This window comes from Chiloscyllium plagiosum, unplaced genomic scaffold, assembly GCF_037043375.1.
Source record: "Chiloscyllium plagiosum isolate Xiang-an unplaced genomic scaffold, Cpla_swu_hap1 HiC_scaffold_44, whole genome shotgun sequence".
NCBI lineage: Eukaryota > Metazoa > Chordata > Chondrichthyes > Orectolobiformes > Hemiscylliidae > Chiloscyllium > Chiloscyllium plagiosum.
The window spans coordinates 21,991,391-22,003,821 of record NW_028270182.1 but is presented as its reverse complement, the minus strand read 5'-3'; the positions used below and the strand labels follow the sequence as shown (position 1 = coordinate 22,003,821).

The following is a 12,431-nucleotide window of genomic DNA, read 5'->3' as shown; positions in this document are numbered from 1 at the left end:
CGCAGAGCGCTTTAGGGAACATCTTAGGGACGCCTGCACCAACCAACCCCACTGCTTAACATTTCAACCCACTGCCGAAGACATGCAGGTCCTCCTCCATCACCACACCCTCACCACCCGATGCCTGGAGGAAGAATGCCTCATCTTCCACCTCGGATACTTCAACCCTGGGGCATCAATGTGGACTTCACCAGTTTCCTCACCTTACCCCACCTTACCCCAGCTCGAACCTTCCAGCTCAGCCCTGCCCCATGACCTGTCCCACCTGTCAATCTTCCTTCCCACCTATCCCCTCCACCCTCCTCTCCGACCTGTCACCTTTACCCCCCACCTCCAACCACCTATCTTCTCCCCAGCCCCACCCCTATCCCATTTATCTCTCCATCCCTGAGGCTCCCAGCCTCATTCCTGATGGAGGGCTCCATCCTGTAACGTCGATTTTCCTGCTCAAATGCTGCCTGACCTGCTGTGCTTTTCCAGCAATGCACATTCAACTCTGATCTCCAACATCTGCAGACCTCACTATCTCCTAGGAACTCACAATTACCAGGGAGGTAGTACTGAGTAAATTGAACTGCAAAGTGACAAGTCCCCAGGTTCTGATGAATTTCTTAATGTTGTAAAAGTAGCATTCCGTTTCCCCAGTACCACTTCCCTCATAGCTGTAATTGCATCAAGATCCTCTCCCTCCTCCACCTCCTGATTTGCAGTTATTACTGGAATGTATTTTGTTCTCGTGAATTTACTGCCCTTGTCCTTTTAAGTCAGAAGTGATAGGTTTGGGGCATGCTATCAACCCTGCACTAACATTCATGTTTATAAATGATATTGTGAAACTTCAGTGAAAATATTCTACCAAGGGAGTCAGGAACTCCTTCCTGCAGGGAATACAGAGGAGCCTCGATTATCTAGCATTCTGTTATCCGAATTTCGGATTATCCGGACAATATCACAAGCCCCCGATGCTCGGGTAAACTATGTTTATCCGGCATTCGATTATCCGAACATTGGATAATCAAGATTCCTCTGTAGTTGAGGAAAGTAGTATTGATACATTGAAGCTGGATAGATATGAGGATAAGGAATAGAAGGATATGCTGATCTAGTGAGTTGAAAAGGGAATGGTAGGAGCTCATATGTCCCAGATTATCAGCAGAGAGCCAAATGACCTCTTGCTGTGCTTGAGAGTAGATTAGATTAGATTTCCTACAGTGTGGAAACAGCCCCTTCAGCCCAACCAGTCCACACTGACCTCCAAAAGTAACCCACCCAGACCGTCTTGACTAATGCACCTAACACTATGGGCAATTTAGCATGGGCAATTCACCTGACCTGCACATTTGGATTGTGGGGAGGAAACCAGAGCACCCAGAGGAAACCCACGCAGACATGAAGAGAATATGCAAACTCCACACAGACAGTCACCCGAGACTGGAATCGAACCTAGGATCCTGGTGCTGTTAGGCAGCAGTGCTAACCACTGTGCCAACATAGTGCACATGTAATATATTTCATCCCAATCCCTACGTAGCTGGTCTCTATCTGGTTTGACTGTCATTTTTAATGAATAATTGAATATTTCTTTTCCTCTCCCATCATCCTTGCAGAATGTTTATGCAGTGGTCGACCTGTACGGTAAAGTTGTGTCGGTGTCCATTGTGAGTTCCAGTGCACTGGAGGAGGCAGAGAGTACAAAACCACCCTCAATATCCTCGGACAGTGGCAGTGAGGAGGAAGAAGAGCTGAGCCCTGTAAGGAAAGTCTGTGTTGTATTTCTTCCTCTTCCTTTCCATGAAAAGATTGGTTCACACAGGATTTAGAGTTGCTGGTGTTGGACTAGGGTGCACAAAGTTTAAAATCACACAACTCCGGGTTATGATTAGATTAGATGACTGACAGTGTGGAAACAGGCCCTTCGGCACAACAAGTCCACACCGACCCTCCGAAGAGCAACCACCCAGACCCATTCCCCTACATTTACCCCTTCACCTAACACTGCGGGCAATTTAGCATGGCCAATTCACCTAATCTGCACATTTTTGGACTGTGGGAGGAAACCCACGCAGACACAGGGAGAATGTGCAAACTCCACACAGACAGTTGCCTGAGGCGAGAATTGAACCCGGATCTCTGGCGCTGTGCGGTAGTACTGCTAATCACTGTGCTGCCAATATAGTCCAACATGTTTAATTGGAAGCACTAGTTTTTGAAGCGCTGCTCCTTCACCAGGCGGTTGTGGAGTATAAGATTGTGAGACACAGAATTTATAGCAAATATTTACATTGTGATGGAACTGAAATTATATGTTGAAAAAGACCTGGATTGTTTGTTAAGTGTCTCATTTGTTAGAATGACTATGTTGCTTTCAGTTCTTTCATATGTAAATCGCAAAACTTTTTTAAAAGTTACATTCTCAAGTGAATTTTTAACAATTGTCATGTTGTCCCAGATAATGTATTGAAGGTGTGAACTTCCCTGTGTGAGGCTGTCTGTGCCACAATGGTCAGACTGATTCTAATCTACAAAACTGACTTACAGAATCTTACGTGGATTCATGCAGTTTTTGAACAAAGTAAAATGTAATTCTGCAAGTACAGATTCACCCCACAAACTTGTATGTGTGCATGTGTGTGTGTGTGTGTGTGTGTGTGTGGGGTGGGTGGTTGGGGGATCTGGGGTTATTGGTTAGCCTACTTTTGGAATACTGTGCGCAATTCTGGTCTCCCTCCTATCAAAAGGATGTTGTGAAATTTGAAAGGGTTCAGAAAAGATTTACAAGAATGTTACCAGGGTTGGAGGATTTGAGCTGCAAGGAGAGGCTGAACATGCTGGGGCTGTTGTCCTTGGAGGGTTGGAGACTGAGAGTTGACCTTACGGAGGTTTATAAAATAGTGAGGGGAATGGAGAGGGGAAGTAGACAAGGTCTTTTCCCCCGGGTGGGGGTGTCCAGAACTAGAGGGCATAGGTTTAGGGTGAGAGGGGACAAATCTTTGAAAGTTGCCACCCAGGTAAATAGTGCGGTGAAGAAGGCATATGGCGTACTGGCTTTTATTGGTAGAGGAATTGAGTTCCGGAGTACTGAGGTCATGTTGCAGTTGTATAAGACTCTGGTGCGGCCGCATCTGGAGTATTGTGTGCAGTTTTGGTCGCCATACTATAGGAAGGATGTGGAGGCACTGGAACAGGTGCAGAGGAGGTTTACCAGGATGTTGCCTGGTATGGCAGAAAGATCGTATGAGGAAAAGCTGAGGCACTTGGGGTTGTTTTCATTGGAGAAAAGAAGGTTTAGGGGTGACTTGATAGAGGTGTATAAGATGATTAGGGGTTTAGATAGGGTCGACAGTGAGAATCTTTTTCCACGTATGGAGTCAGCTATTACAAGGGGGCATAGCTTTAAATTAATGGGGGGGGTAGGTATAGGACAGATGTTAGGGGTAGGTTCTTTACTCAGCGAGTCGTGAGTTCATGGAATGCCCTGCCAGTAGCAGTGGTGGACTCTCCCTCATTATGGGCATTTAAGCGGGCATTGGATAGGCATATGGAGGATAGTGGGCTAGTGTAGGTTAGGTGGGCTTGGATCGGCGCAACATCGAGGGCCGAAGGGCCTGTACTGCGCTGTATTCTTCTATGTTCTATGTTCTATATAAAAGAGCAACTTTTTTATGCGGAGAGTGGTACGTGTATGGAATGAGCTGCCAGAGGAAGTGGTGGAGGCTGGTACAATTACAACATTTAAAAGGCATCTGGATGGGTATATGAATAGGAAGGGTTTAGTGGGAAATGGGCCAAGTGCTGACAAAGGGGCTACATTAATTTAGGATATCTGGTCAGCATGCACGAGTTGGACTGAAGGGTCTGTTTTCGTGCTGTATATCTCAATGACTCTATGACAAGGTACTACAAGTGTTGGCAGGCTTAAAAGTGGACAGATATCCAGGTCCAGATGAATTATGTCCCAGGCTACTGTGGGAGGCAGGGAAGGAGATTGCAGTGGGCACTAACCCACTTTTTTAATCCCTCTCTGGCCATGGGGTGGTTCCAGAGGAGTGGAGAACAACTAATATTCTAATATTTAAGAACGGTTGTAGAGAAGTACAGATGAGTGAGTTTCATGTCAGTGGTAAGAAAACTGTTGGATAAAAGTCTAAAGGAGAGCATCTATGTAAGGCACAATCAGGGATAGCATGGCTTCATCAGAGGGGAGCCTTGCCTGACAAATTTGAGGAGGTGACCATGTGTAGAGATGGAGGTCATGCAGTTGACTTGATTTATTATTGTCACGTATTGAAATACAGTATTGTATTAGCATACAAAATGGTATTGTTTTGCATGCTAACCAGAGAAATTGCACCGTACACAAGTACATCAGGGTAATAGAACAGAATGCAGAATACAGTGCTACAGCTGCAGTGAAAGATCAACTCTAATATACGAGAGGTATCTGATAACAGCAAGGAAGAAGCTGTTTTAAAATCCGTTGGTACATGTTTTCAAACTTTTGTATCTTCTGACCAATGGAAGAGAATATAACTGGTTATGTGGATTTCAGCAAAGCTTTTGACAAGGTCTCACGTAGGAGACTGCTCAAGAAGGTAAATGCACATGGGATACAGGGTAATTTGATAAAGTGAATTCAAAATTGGCTCACTTGCAGAAGGCAAGAGGTGATGACAGAAGGCTGGAAGCCAGTGTCCAGTGGTGTGCTGCTAAAGTGCAGATTTGAGACAGCCCAGGGAATCCCTTGTGGACTCAGACCTGTAAAGCCTGTCTCTAGGTTTGTCCCGGAGATCATACTCTTTGGAAGGCTGGGATAAAAACCTCTTTTAGACAGTTTAGTTTAATTTTAGGCATCCCCTTTATACCTATCAGCTAAACTAGCTAGGTTCTAATAACCTAGGAGAATAGTGTACCAGCTCTTCAAGTGCCCCAGCGGGCTACTCTGTACTAATACAAAGTGGCTTTCTTTATACAAAGTTTACAAAAACATTGCATGTTCTTAATTAGACAGATAACAGTGAAAGACAATAATTTTAAAGGAAGAAAAGTTAATTGACAGGCCTATGTACACTTGACTAATCACTCCTACATGCCCTAAGCCATTCATCAGGTGGGAAGAACACACCCAGCTGAGTTAAGCGCCTGCTAGCAAGATAAGCTCCTATCATAAAGAGGTACCAGTCTGGGATAATTGGAGAGTCCACAAGGTAACCTTGCACAGCTCACATATCTGATACAATCGTTTTATGAAATGGTTCCTTAGCAAGGAGGGCAAACTTTTGACCATAAAATGGCTTCCCGACAGATTGTGTCAGAATCTCTTCAATGTTAGGTTTAGAATAATTTTAAGCTGGAAGCAGATTCCTGCTTTTTATCTTAAACACAGAATCATTCTGTACCCGGGGCTGAAATGTTACTGCAAGGTTGTATTTAAAATGATTAATTAATCTCGAATTAAACATGCCTTTTTTTCAAGTTTGTGATTCAAATTCAAATAAATCAGAAAATCTGATGAGTTAGAATTGACAGTGAAGTAGCCTGCAATGTAGAGCGGTCTGCAAGAACAGCAAGTAAGTTAAGGCTTCATCAATATTACCTTTTACAGAATTTGTATTTAATAACCAGTCTTGGCTGCTCAATATCATCATAAAGTCCCAAAATGCAATTAAATTCAATTCATAGCACATAAGCACTAAGAGTTAATTTTCTACTGGCACCAACAGCCTCAGCACTAAAATGGTCTCTCTCTCTAGTTTCCTTTTGAACTCTCAAGTCAGCAAAGATTTTTTTCTCTTTGTGTCTGCCCTGATTGCAAGGAGTCATAAGAATCCATTATAATTGGCAGCATCTAACCGTTAATTACAAAGCTTTTGATGGTACCGAGTTTCGTGTCAGGGTCAGAATCAAACACTGTCATTAATTTCATGGCTGTGAATGTTATCACTTGGTGTCCTGTTCACACAGATTCACCGATGCTAAGGCAAATGTTCTTAATTGTCTGACAGCATCCTGTTATCATTTGCAATCCTTAAGTTGCCCCCCACTTTTTCTGAGCCTTCCTGCCTGTCTATTTTTCTAGTGCAGTAAATGTGTTCTGTAATTCAGCATTACATTTTAGTCTAAATGTTTAAAGACAAGTTTTATGGCTATTGCCTTTCTCAGTGCCATATGGATCCATGCTGGGTCCCCTATTATTTGTCATTATGTAAGTGACATAGATGACTGAGGGGGTTTGGGTTAGTATGTTTGTGGATGACGCAAAGATTAGTTGTGTGGTGAACAGTTAGTTTGAGTATCTGGAGCTACAAGAAGATATACACGGGATGGTCAAATGGAAGATGGAATTGTGATGATACACTTTGGAAGGAGTAATTTGACAAGAAAGTATTCAATGAATGGCATGACACTAGGAAGTTCTGTGGAACAAAAGGACTTGGTGTATTTGTCCATAATCTCTGAAGGCAGAAGGGTGGTGATAAAGGCATGGGGGGCATTTGCCTTTATCAGTCGAGGCACTGATTACAAAAGGAGGGAGGTCATGTTGGAATTGTAGCGAACGTTGTTGAAACCACAGCTGGAGTACTGTGTGCAGTTCTAGTTGCCACATTACACAAGGATGTGATTGCACTGGAGGGGGAGCAGAAAAGATTCACCAGGATGCTGCCTGGGATGGAAAGGTTGGATAAGCTCGGGTTGTTTTTATTGGAGCAGAGAAGACTGGCGATCTGATTGGGGTATGGGCACAGTGGATAAGGAGCAACTCTTCCCTTATTTGAAGGATCAGTCGCAAGGGGACTCAGGTTCATGGTGAGAAGCAGGAAGTTTATGGGGATGTTTTGAAAAAATTTTTTATCCAGAGTGTGGTGATGGTTTGGAATATGCTGCCCAGGAGGGTGGTAGAGGTGAGTTGCCTCACATCCTATAAAAAGTACTTGGACGAGTACTTGCCATGTCATAATATTCAAGGCGATAGTCCAAGTGCTGGGAAATGGGATAAGGTTGAAGGTCGGGTGTTCCTCAAGTGTTGGTGCAGACTCGATGGGCCAACCCCATGTTGCTCTGCCTTGAGGATGCTATTTTTCAACTAAGACATGATTCCACTGAGCTGATGCATAGTTTTAATTGAAAGGTCGTATTGGAGTATTAGTCAGAATATGCAGTGGATGATCTCATCGATATACCTGCTTCATCCACCTTGCGGTGTGTGCAATGGTGATGCGTACAAAATGACAACTTCATTGATCATGATAAACGCCACAGAACTTCAAAACAACGTCACTTTAATTGTGAAGGCACGGGTATTAAAAATAAGCGAATAAGAATACAGAGGAGCCTCAATTATCCGAATGAGATGGGTGGGCACGATATCGTTCGGATAATCGATTATTCAGTTAATTGTTCAATGCCTCCCCTCTGGGGCTCAGAGTTCTCTGTTACGTCCGCTCCCCATTCAGGAGACTAGGCAGCAGCACACCATGCATGGGCTCTCCCCCCCCCCCAAAAACCCTGTCCAACCCCACCCTCCTTACTGCCCTCCCAACCCTGTCCAACCCACCCCCAGACCCCATCCAACCCCACCCTCCACATTACATCTAACACTGGCCCCCAAACCCCATCCAGCCCCACCCCCCCAAACCCCATCCAACACTACATCAGCCCCCCCGCCCAGCTCCCTCTCCAGGGCAGCTGGACTGGACAACAACAAGACTGCTGCTGCTGCCTTTTTGGGGGATGAGTCTCCAAATAGCGCATGCACACACACACAACATTTTACTGCAACTTTTTGATAGGTTCCACCTTTGCCCTGTACAGGACAATGTTGGAGAGATTATCTGGAGAAGGGGGATTTAGGGTACACATCTGTGTAGAACTCCAGGGAAAGTGTGGGGGGGGAGAGAGAGAGGGCAGGAGGTCAGTCATTTGGAGATGGTGCCTGGGCTCTCATCAATGTCCGCATTTCAGTAAGCCAAGTTCGTTTTTAATCACTGTAAGCAAAAGACGCGATCACAGTTGGAAACACGTCTTTGATGTAATGTTTCTATCGGGACCTCGACATCTCCTTCAGATAATCCGATATTCGGATAATTGAGGTTCCTCTGTATGGGAATGCATCCACGTAATGAAGGAGCAGTGCTCTGAAAGCTAGTGCTTCCAAATAAACCCATTGGACGATAACTTGGTGTTGTGTGATTTTTGGATTTTGACATCCCAGTCTAAAACCGGCACTTCCAAATATTGTTTTTTCCGACTGAAATAAGGCAACTTTGAACTTGAGTTTAAACACGTCAGCCCCTAATGAGTTAAATGTATTTAGTAAAAACTGAAAATATTGGAGAAATCCAACAGATCTTGCAGCATCTGTGGCGAAAGGAACTGAGTTGACATTTTGTATCTACTATAACTCTTCCATAGTCTTCTCAGAGTTAAATGTCTTCTCTCTGGCTTTGGCAGCTTGCACCTCCATCTGAGAAAGAATGGTCCACACCGCACATATTCACATGTTCACCTATTTACCTGATATCCGACAGAAATTGCAATATCTCTTGGGCTTAAGAATGAAAAATTGTTTGTGGTTGAAACCCATTCAGTTTCTAAATCTGTCGAGGGAGTGTTTGATGGGGACACTCCCCCTTAATCATGTATTGCTTCTCTTTCAGTGTGAGAATGAAACGTCGGTCTTCATGGCCACTGTTGAGTTCATGGAGAATCATGGCAGAAACATCTTGTTGTCCAACAATGGCCACACTGCCACCCGAGTGGCCAGCTACAACCAAGGCGTGGTGGCATCTGCCCAGCCGTTACCCCGGCAACTGCTGTTTCAGGTAATTGAGGATGTGGGAAATTCAGCTGGATGCCAGTGAGACCAAAGAGCTATCCCTGCTTTGTCAGACCTGGATGATAATATTGTTCCTCCTGTTGTCATTTTGTAGAGTCTGGCAGGTATTTTGTGTTGCTTATTCTTTCAGGGAATGCACGTTTGCTAGCATTTATTGCCCATCCCTAATTTTCCTTGAACTGATTAGCTCTCCAGACCATTTCAGGGAATAGCTGAGTGTCAACCACATTGCTATGGGTGTAGAGACACATGTAGCCCAAAATTGGTAAGAACAGCAGATTTTCTTCCCAAAAGAGCATGCATGATAAGCTTTTATGACTAACAGTGGTAGTTTAATGGGCAGCATTATTATTATAGAATCCCTGCAGTGTGGAAACAGGCCCTTTGGCCCAACAAGTCCACACCAACCCTCCGAAGAGTAACCCACCCTGGCCCATTCCTGTCACCTATTATCCTATATTTACCCCTGATTAACGCACATAACCTATACATCCCTGAACACTGTGAGCAATTTAGCATGGCCAATTTACCAAACCTGCACATCTTTGCACTGTGGGAGGAAACCGGAACATCCGGAAGAAACCCACACACACACTGGGAGAATGTGCGACTTCCACACAGTCACCCGAGGCTGGAATCAAACCCTGGTTCCTGGTGCTGGGTGGCAGCAGTGCTAACCACTGAGCCATCGTGCTGCTCCAAATGACCAGCTTTCAATCCAGGTTTATAGATTGAATATAAATCGCACAAGTTTCTGTGGTCGGACTTGAATCAGTGTTCTGAGACTGTTGAATAAAAATAAAGCTCTGACTAGAAAGGTTTATACCTGGTCTCTGTCTGAATACCCTTTAACCTCTAATGTTTAACACTTCCTGCTCAAATGTATAACCAATCTCCTGTAAAGCTGATGTGCTTAGGTTAGTTTCTTCTGTTCTGATGAGCTTTTGGTCATAGCAAAATGCCCTGAATGGATTTTAAGATTGTTCTCGTCTATTCTGGATTCTCCTACTCGGAGAACACTGAGGCATGTGGAAAACCATTAATGAATCATTTTTTATGTATTTCTCCTCAGATTCAGATTGATCGTTTAAATTCACAGTGGACATCTTCACTCTCACTGGGTGTGATTGGAAACTCTCCCGAACGGTTTAATTTCCCAGGCACTGCTTCGTCGATCAAGCGCTCCGCATGGCTGATCCAGCGAGATTCTGTTTTTCACAATTCATTAAAAGTGAGAATCCAGAACTGTGTTCTTCTTATGGAGCCTTCCCTCGGCCAACTCACTTCAAGGGCTCTTTGTTAAACTTCATCTCACCAGCCCCGGAAGTGGCTCAGCATGAGTATTCAGTCATCCCTATTATTGCCAGGTCTGAGAAGCTGGAGACAGAAATAGATGTGACATTTAACAGCAGTTTTTATTGTTTTTAAATAACGCTCTTGCAACAACATACTCAGAGGTGTGCGTTTAGACAGATGTGCAAAGAACACACCTGGAATTGAGAATGAAGGAAGTTTAAATTCTGAACAACAATCTGCTTTTCTTTAAAATAAAAAAGCAAATATTTTGTAATTGTTGCCATGTTATATCATTATCTTAATGTCCCACCCAGTCCATTTTCGCTTGCTAACCCCCCTTCCCAGTCACTCCCAAAAATCACCCTGGGGGCGCCCTTGCCTTCAATCCCCCACCTGCGTTCATCCCCAGGACACCTCACCCTTGTTTGCCTCCAACCCCCCACAGTCCACACCAACCAGTTCCTTCATCCACATTCTCCACTCTGCCCAGGTTCCCTTGCTTCTCCATCTCCCCTCACCCACAACCTCCATCTAGACCCACGTTCTCCTCAGATTCCTCGCCAGACCCATCCTAGTACCCTCGATCTGATCCCCATCATTCCCGGCACCTTAACCCTATCCCCAATCTCAGCCTTATCCCCTTGATTCCTGTCCACCTTGTTGAAGGAATTAACTCACCCAGGAGTGTGTCTCACTAATTAAAAGGCAGAATCTGCAAGGGAATAGCTTAGGCTGATTCTCAGTGTTTTTATGTTTGCTTAATTCACACGAGACATTGCAGTCATATTTAAAAACAACTTCAATGCACATATGTTTCCTTACGTTAGGCAGGAAACTCCTTTTGATTTTTAGATGTTTCGCAAACTGGCTGCCATGCAAGATAAACGTGGTACCCAAGGGAGTGCATCACCTGCCTCCACATACATCGTGCATCGTTCTTCCTGAACTGAAAGATAGAACAAGAGGGAATTGAATTGTCAGTGTGCTATTTTGCCAGCACATTCCTCTTCAAGCCAAACAGACACAATTCACTTTAAAATAGCTGTGCAGGTTAATGTTGCCAATTAAAATCAAAACTTGTTACTGGAGGCATGGACCTGAAGAACCAGAGAGATTAGATGGAACCAAGCTAGGTGCAAACAGAAGTTTTTATTTTTATTACTTGACATGATGTGTAAGTTGCTGGCTGGACCAGCATTTATTGTTTGTTCTCATTTGCCCTGGAGAAGGTGATGGTGAGCTGTATTTTTGAACAACTGTAACCCATATTATGCAGGGGCTCCCACCATGCTGTTAAGAAAGGAGTTCCAGGTTTTTTTGACCCAGCAGTGGTGAGGAAACAGTGATATATTTTCAAGTCAGGATTGTGTATGGTCCACAGGAGAAGGTGCAGGTGCTGGTGTTTCCATGTGTCTGCTGCTCTTGAGCTTCGATATGGTAGAGGTCTTGGCGGTTGGAAGATGCTATTTAGGGAGCCTTGACAAAGCTGGTGCAGTGCGTCTTGTTGACGGTACACACAGGGTATCAGTGGTGGTGGGGTGCTGTTCATTTCTATGCAGCAAGTTTTTTGGATTTGGAATGTGCTAAGTGAATGGGCAGCGCTAGCAGGTACAGTGTTGACCAATTGTCAGTGTGTCATTTGAGAACTGAGGGAGACACTGTTTTGTGCAGATCGGTGATGCCAGTCAACTATTGGCCAGTATAATATATTACATGAAGAGCATCAGAATGTCCATTTTTATTTCTCTTCTGGTCTGTTTCTTTCGTCAGATTTGTGACAATTATGGTCCCAACTTGGATACGTGCCCAGAGGGAACCATTCTTGGACTCCTGGTAGATAATGCACACAGTATGCACCTGTTTGTTAATGGAATGGACCAAGGTGTAGCTGCTCAAGACATTCCCAATCCGTGTTTTGTTGTGATTGACCTGTATGGCCAGTGCGAACAGGTGAGTGGCTCCTCAGGGGACAGTATTGGGGGTTGCATAGAGCGTTGAATCCACTTAAATGTGCTATACTTGATCTCAATGGATCAGCCTGATCCTGACAGCTCCCAATACATAAATATCAATGGACATTAAATCCTGTTACATACAATCTCAACAAGTGAACACCAATCCAAATCCATTTAATTCAATTGTAAATGCCCAGTTTAGGTTACGCCGAGGCACTCATTTTCTGGTCTCTGAAATAGACTTGTTTCAAATACAACAAAAGAACTGAATTGCAGAGGTGAAATGTGAGTGACTGCCCTTGACATCAAGGCTGCGTTTGACAGAGTGTGGCATCCAGGAGCCCTAG

General features: G+C 44.3%; 1 protein-coding gene across 8 annotated transcripts in view; it reads left to right on the top strand.

Moving 5' to 3' along the window:
* Window positions 1-12,431, top strand: part of neurl4 (neuralized E3 ubiquitin protein ligase 4) — a 220,178-nt gene that overhangs the window by 175,593 nt on the left and 32,154 nt on the right. For 6 of the 8 annotated variants that reach the window (XM_087983019.1, XM_087983018.1, XM_087983014.1 and 3 more), the window contains 4 exons: window positions 1,608-1,760; window positions 8,655-8,819; window positions 9,906-10,064; window positions 11,900-12,079. In XM_087983019.1, coding sequence (XP_087839145.1) covers window positions 1,608-1,760; window positions 8,655-8,819; window positions 9,906-10,064; window positions 11,900-12,079 — 657 coding nt within the window. The remainder of the gene's footprint in view (window positions 1-1,607; window positions 1,761-8,654; window positions 8,820-9,905; window positions 10,065-11,899; window positions 12,080-12,431) is intronic. The other 2 variants (XM_087983016.1, XM_087983013.1) reach the window with 1 other exon arrangement.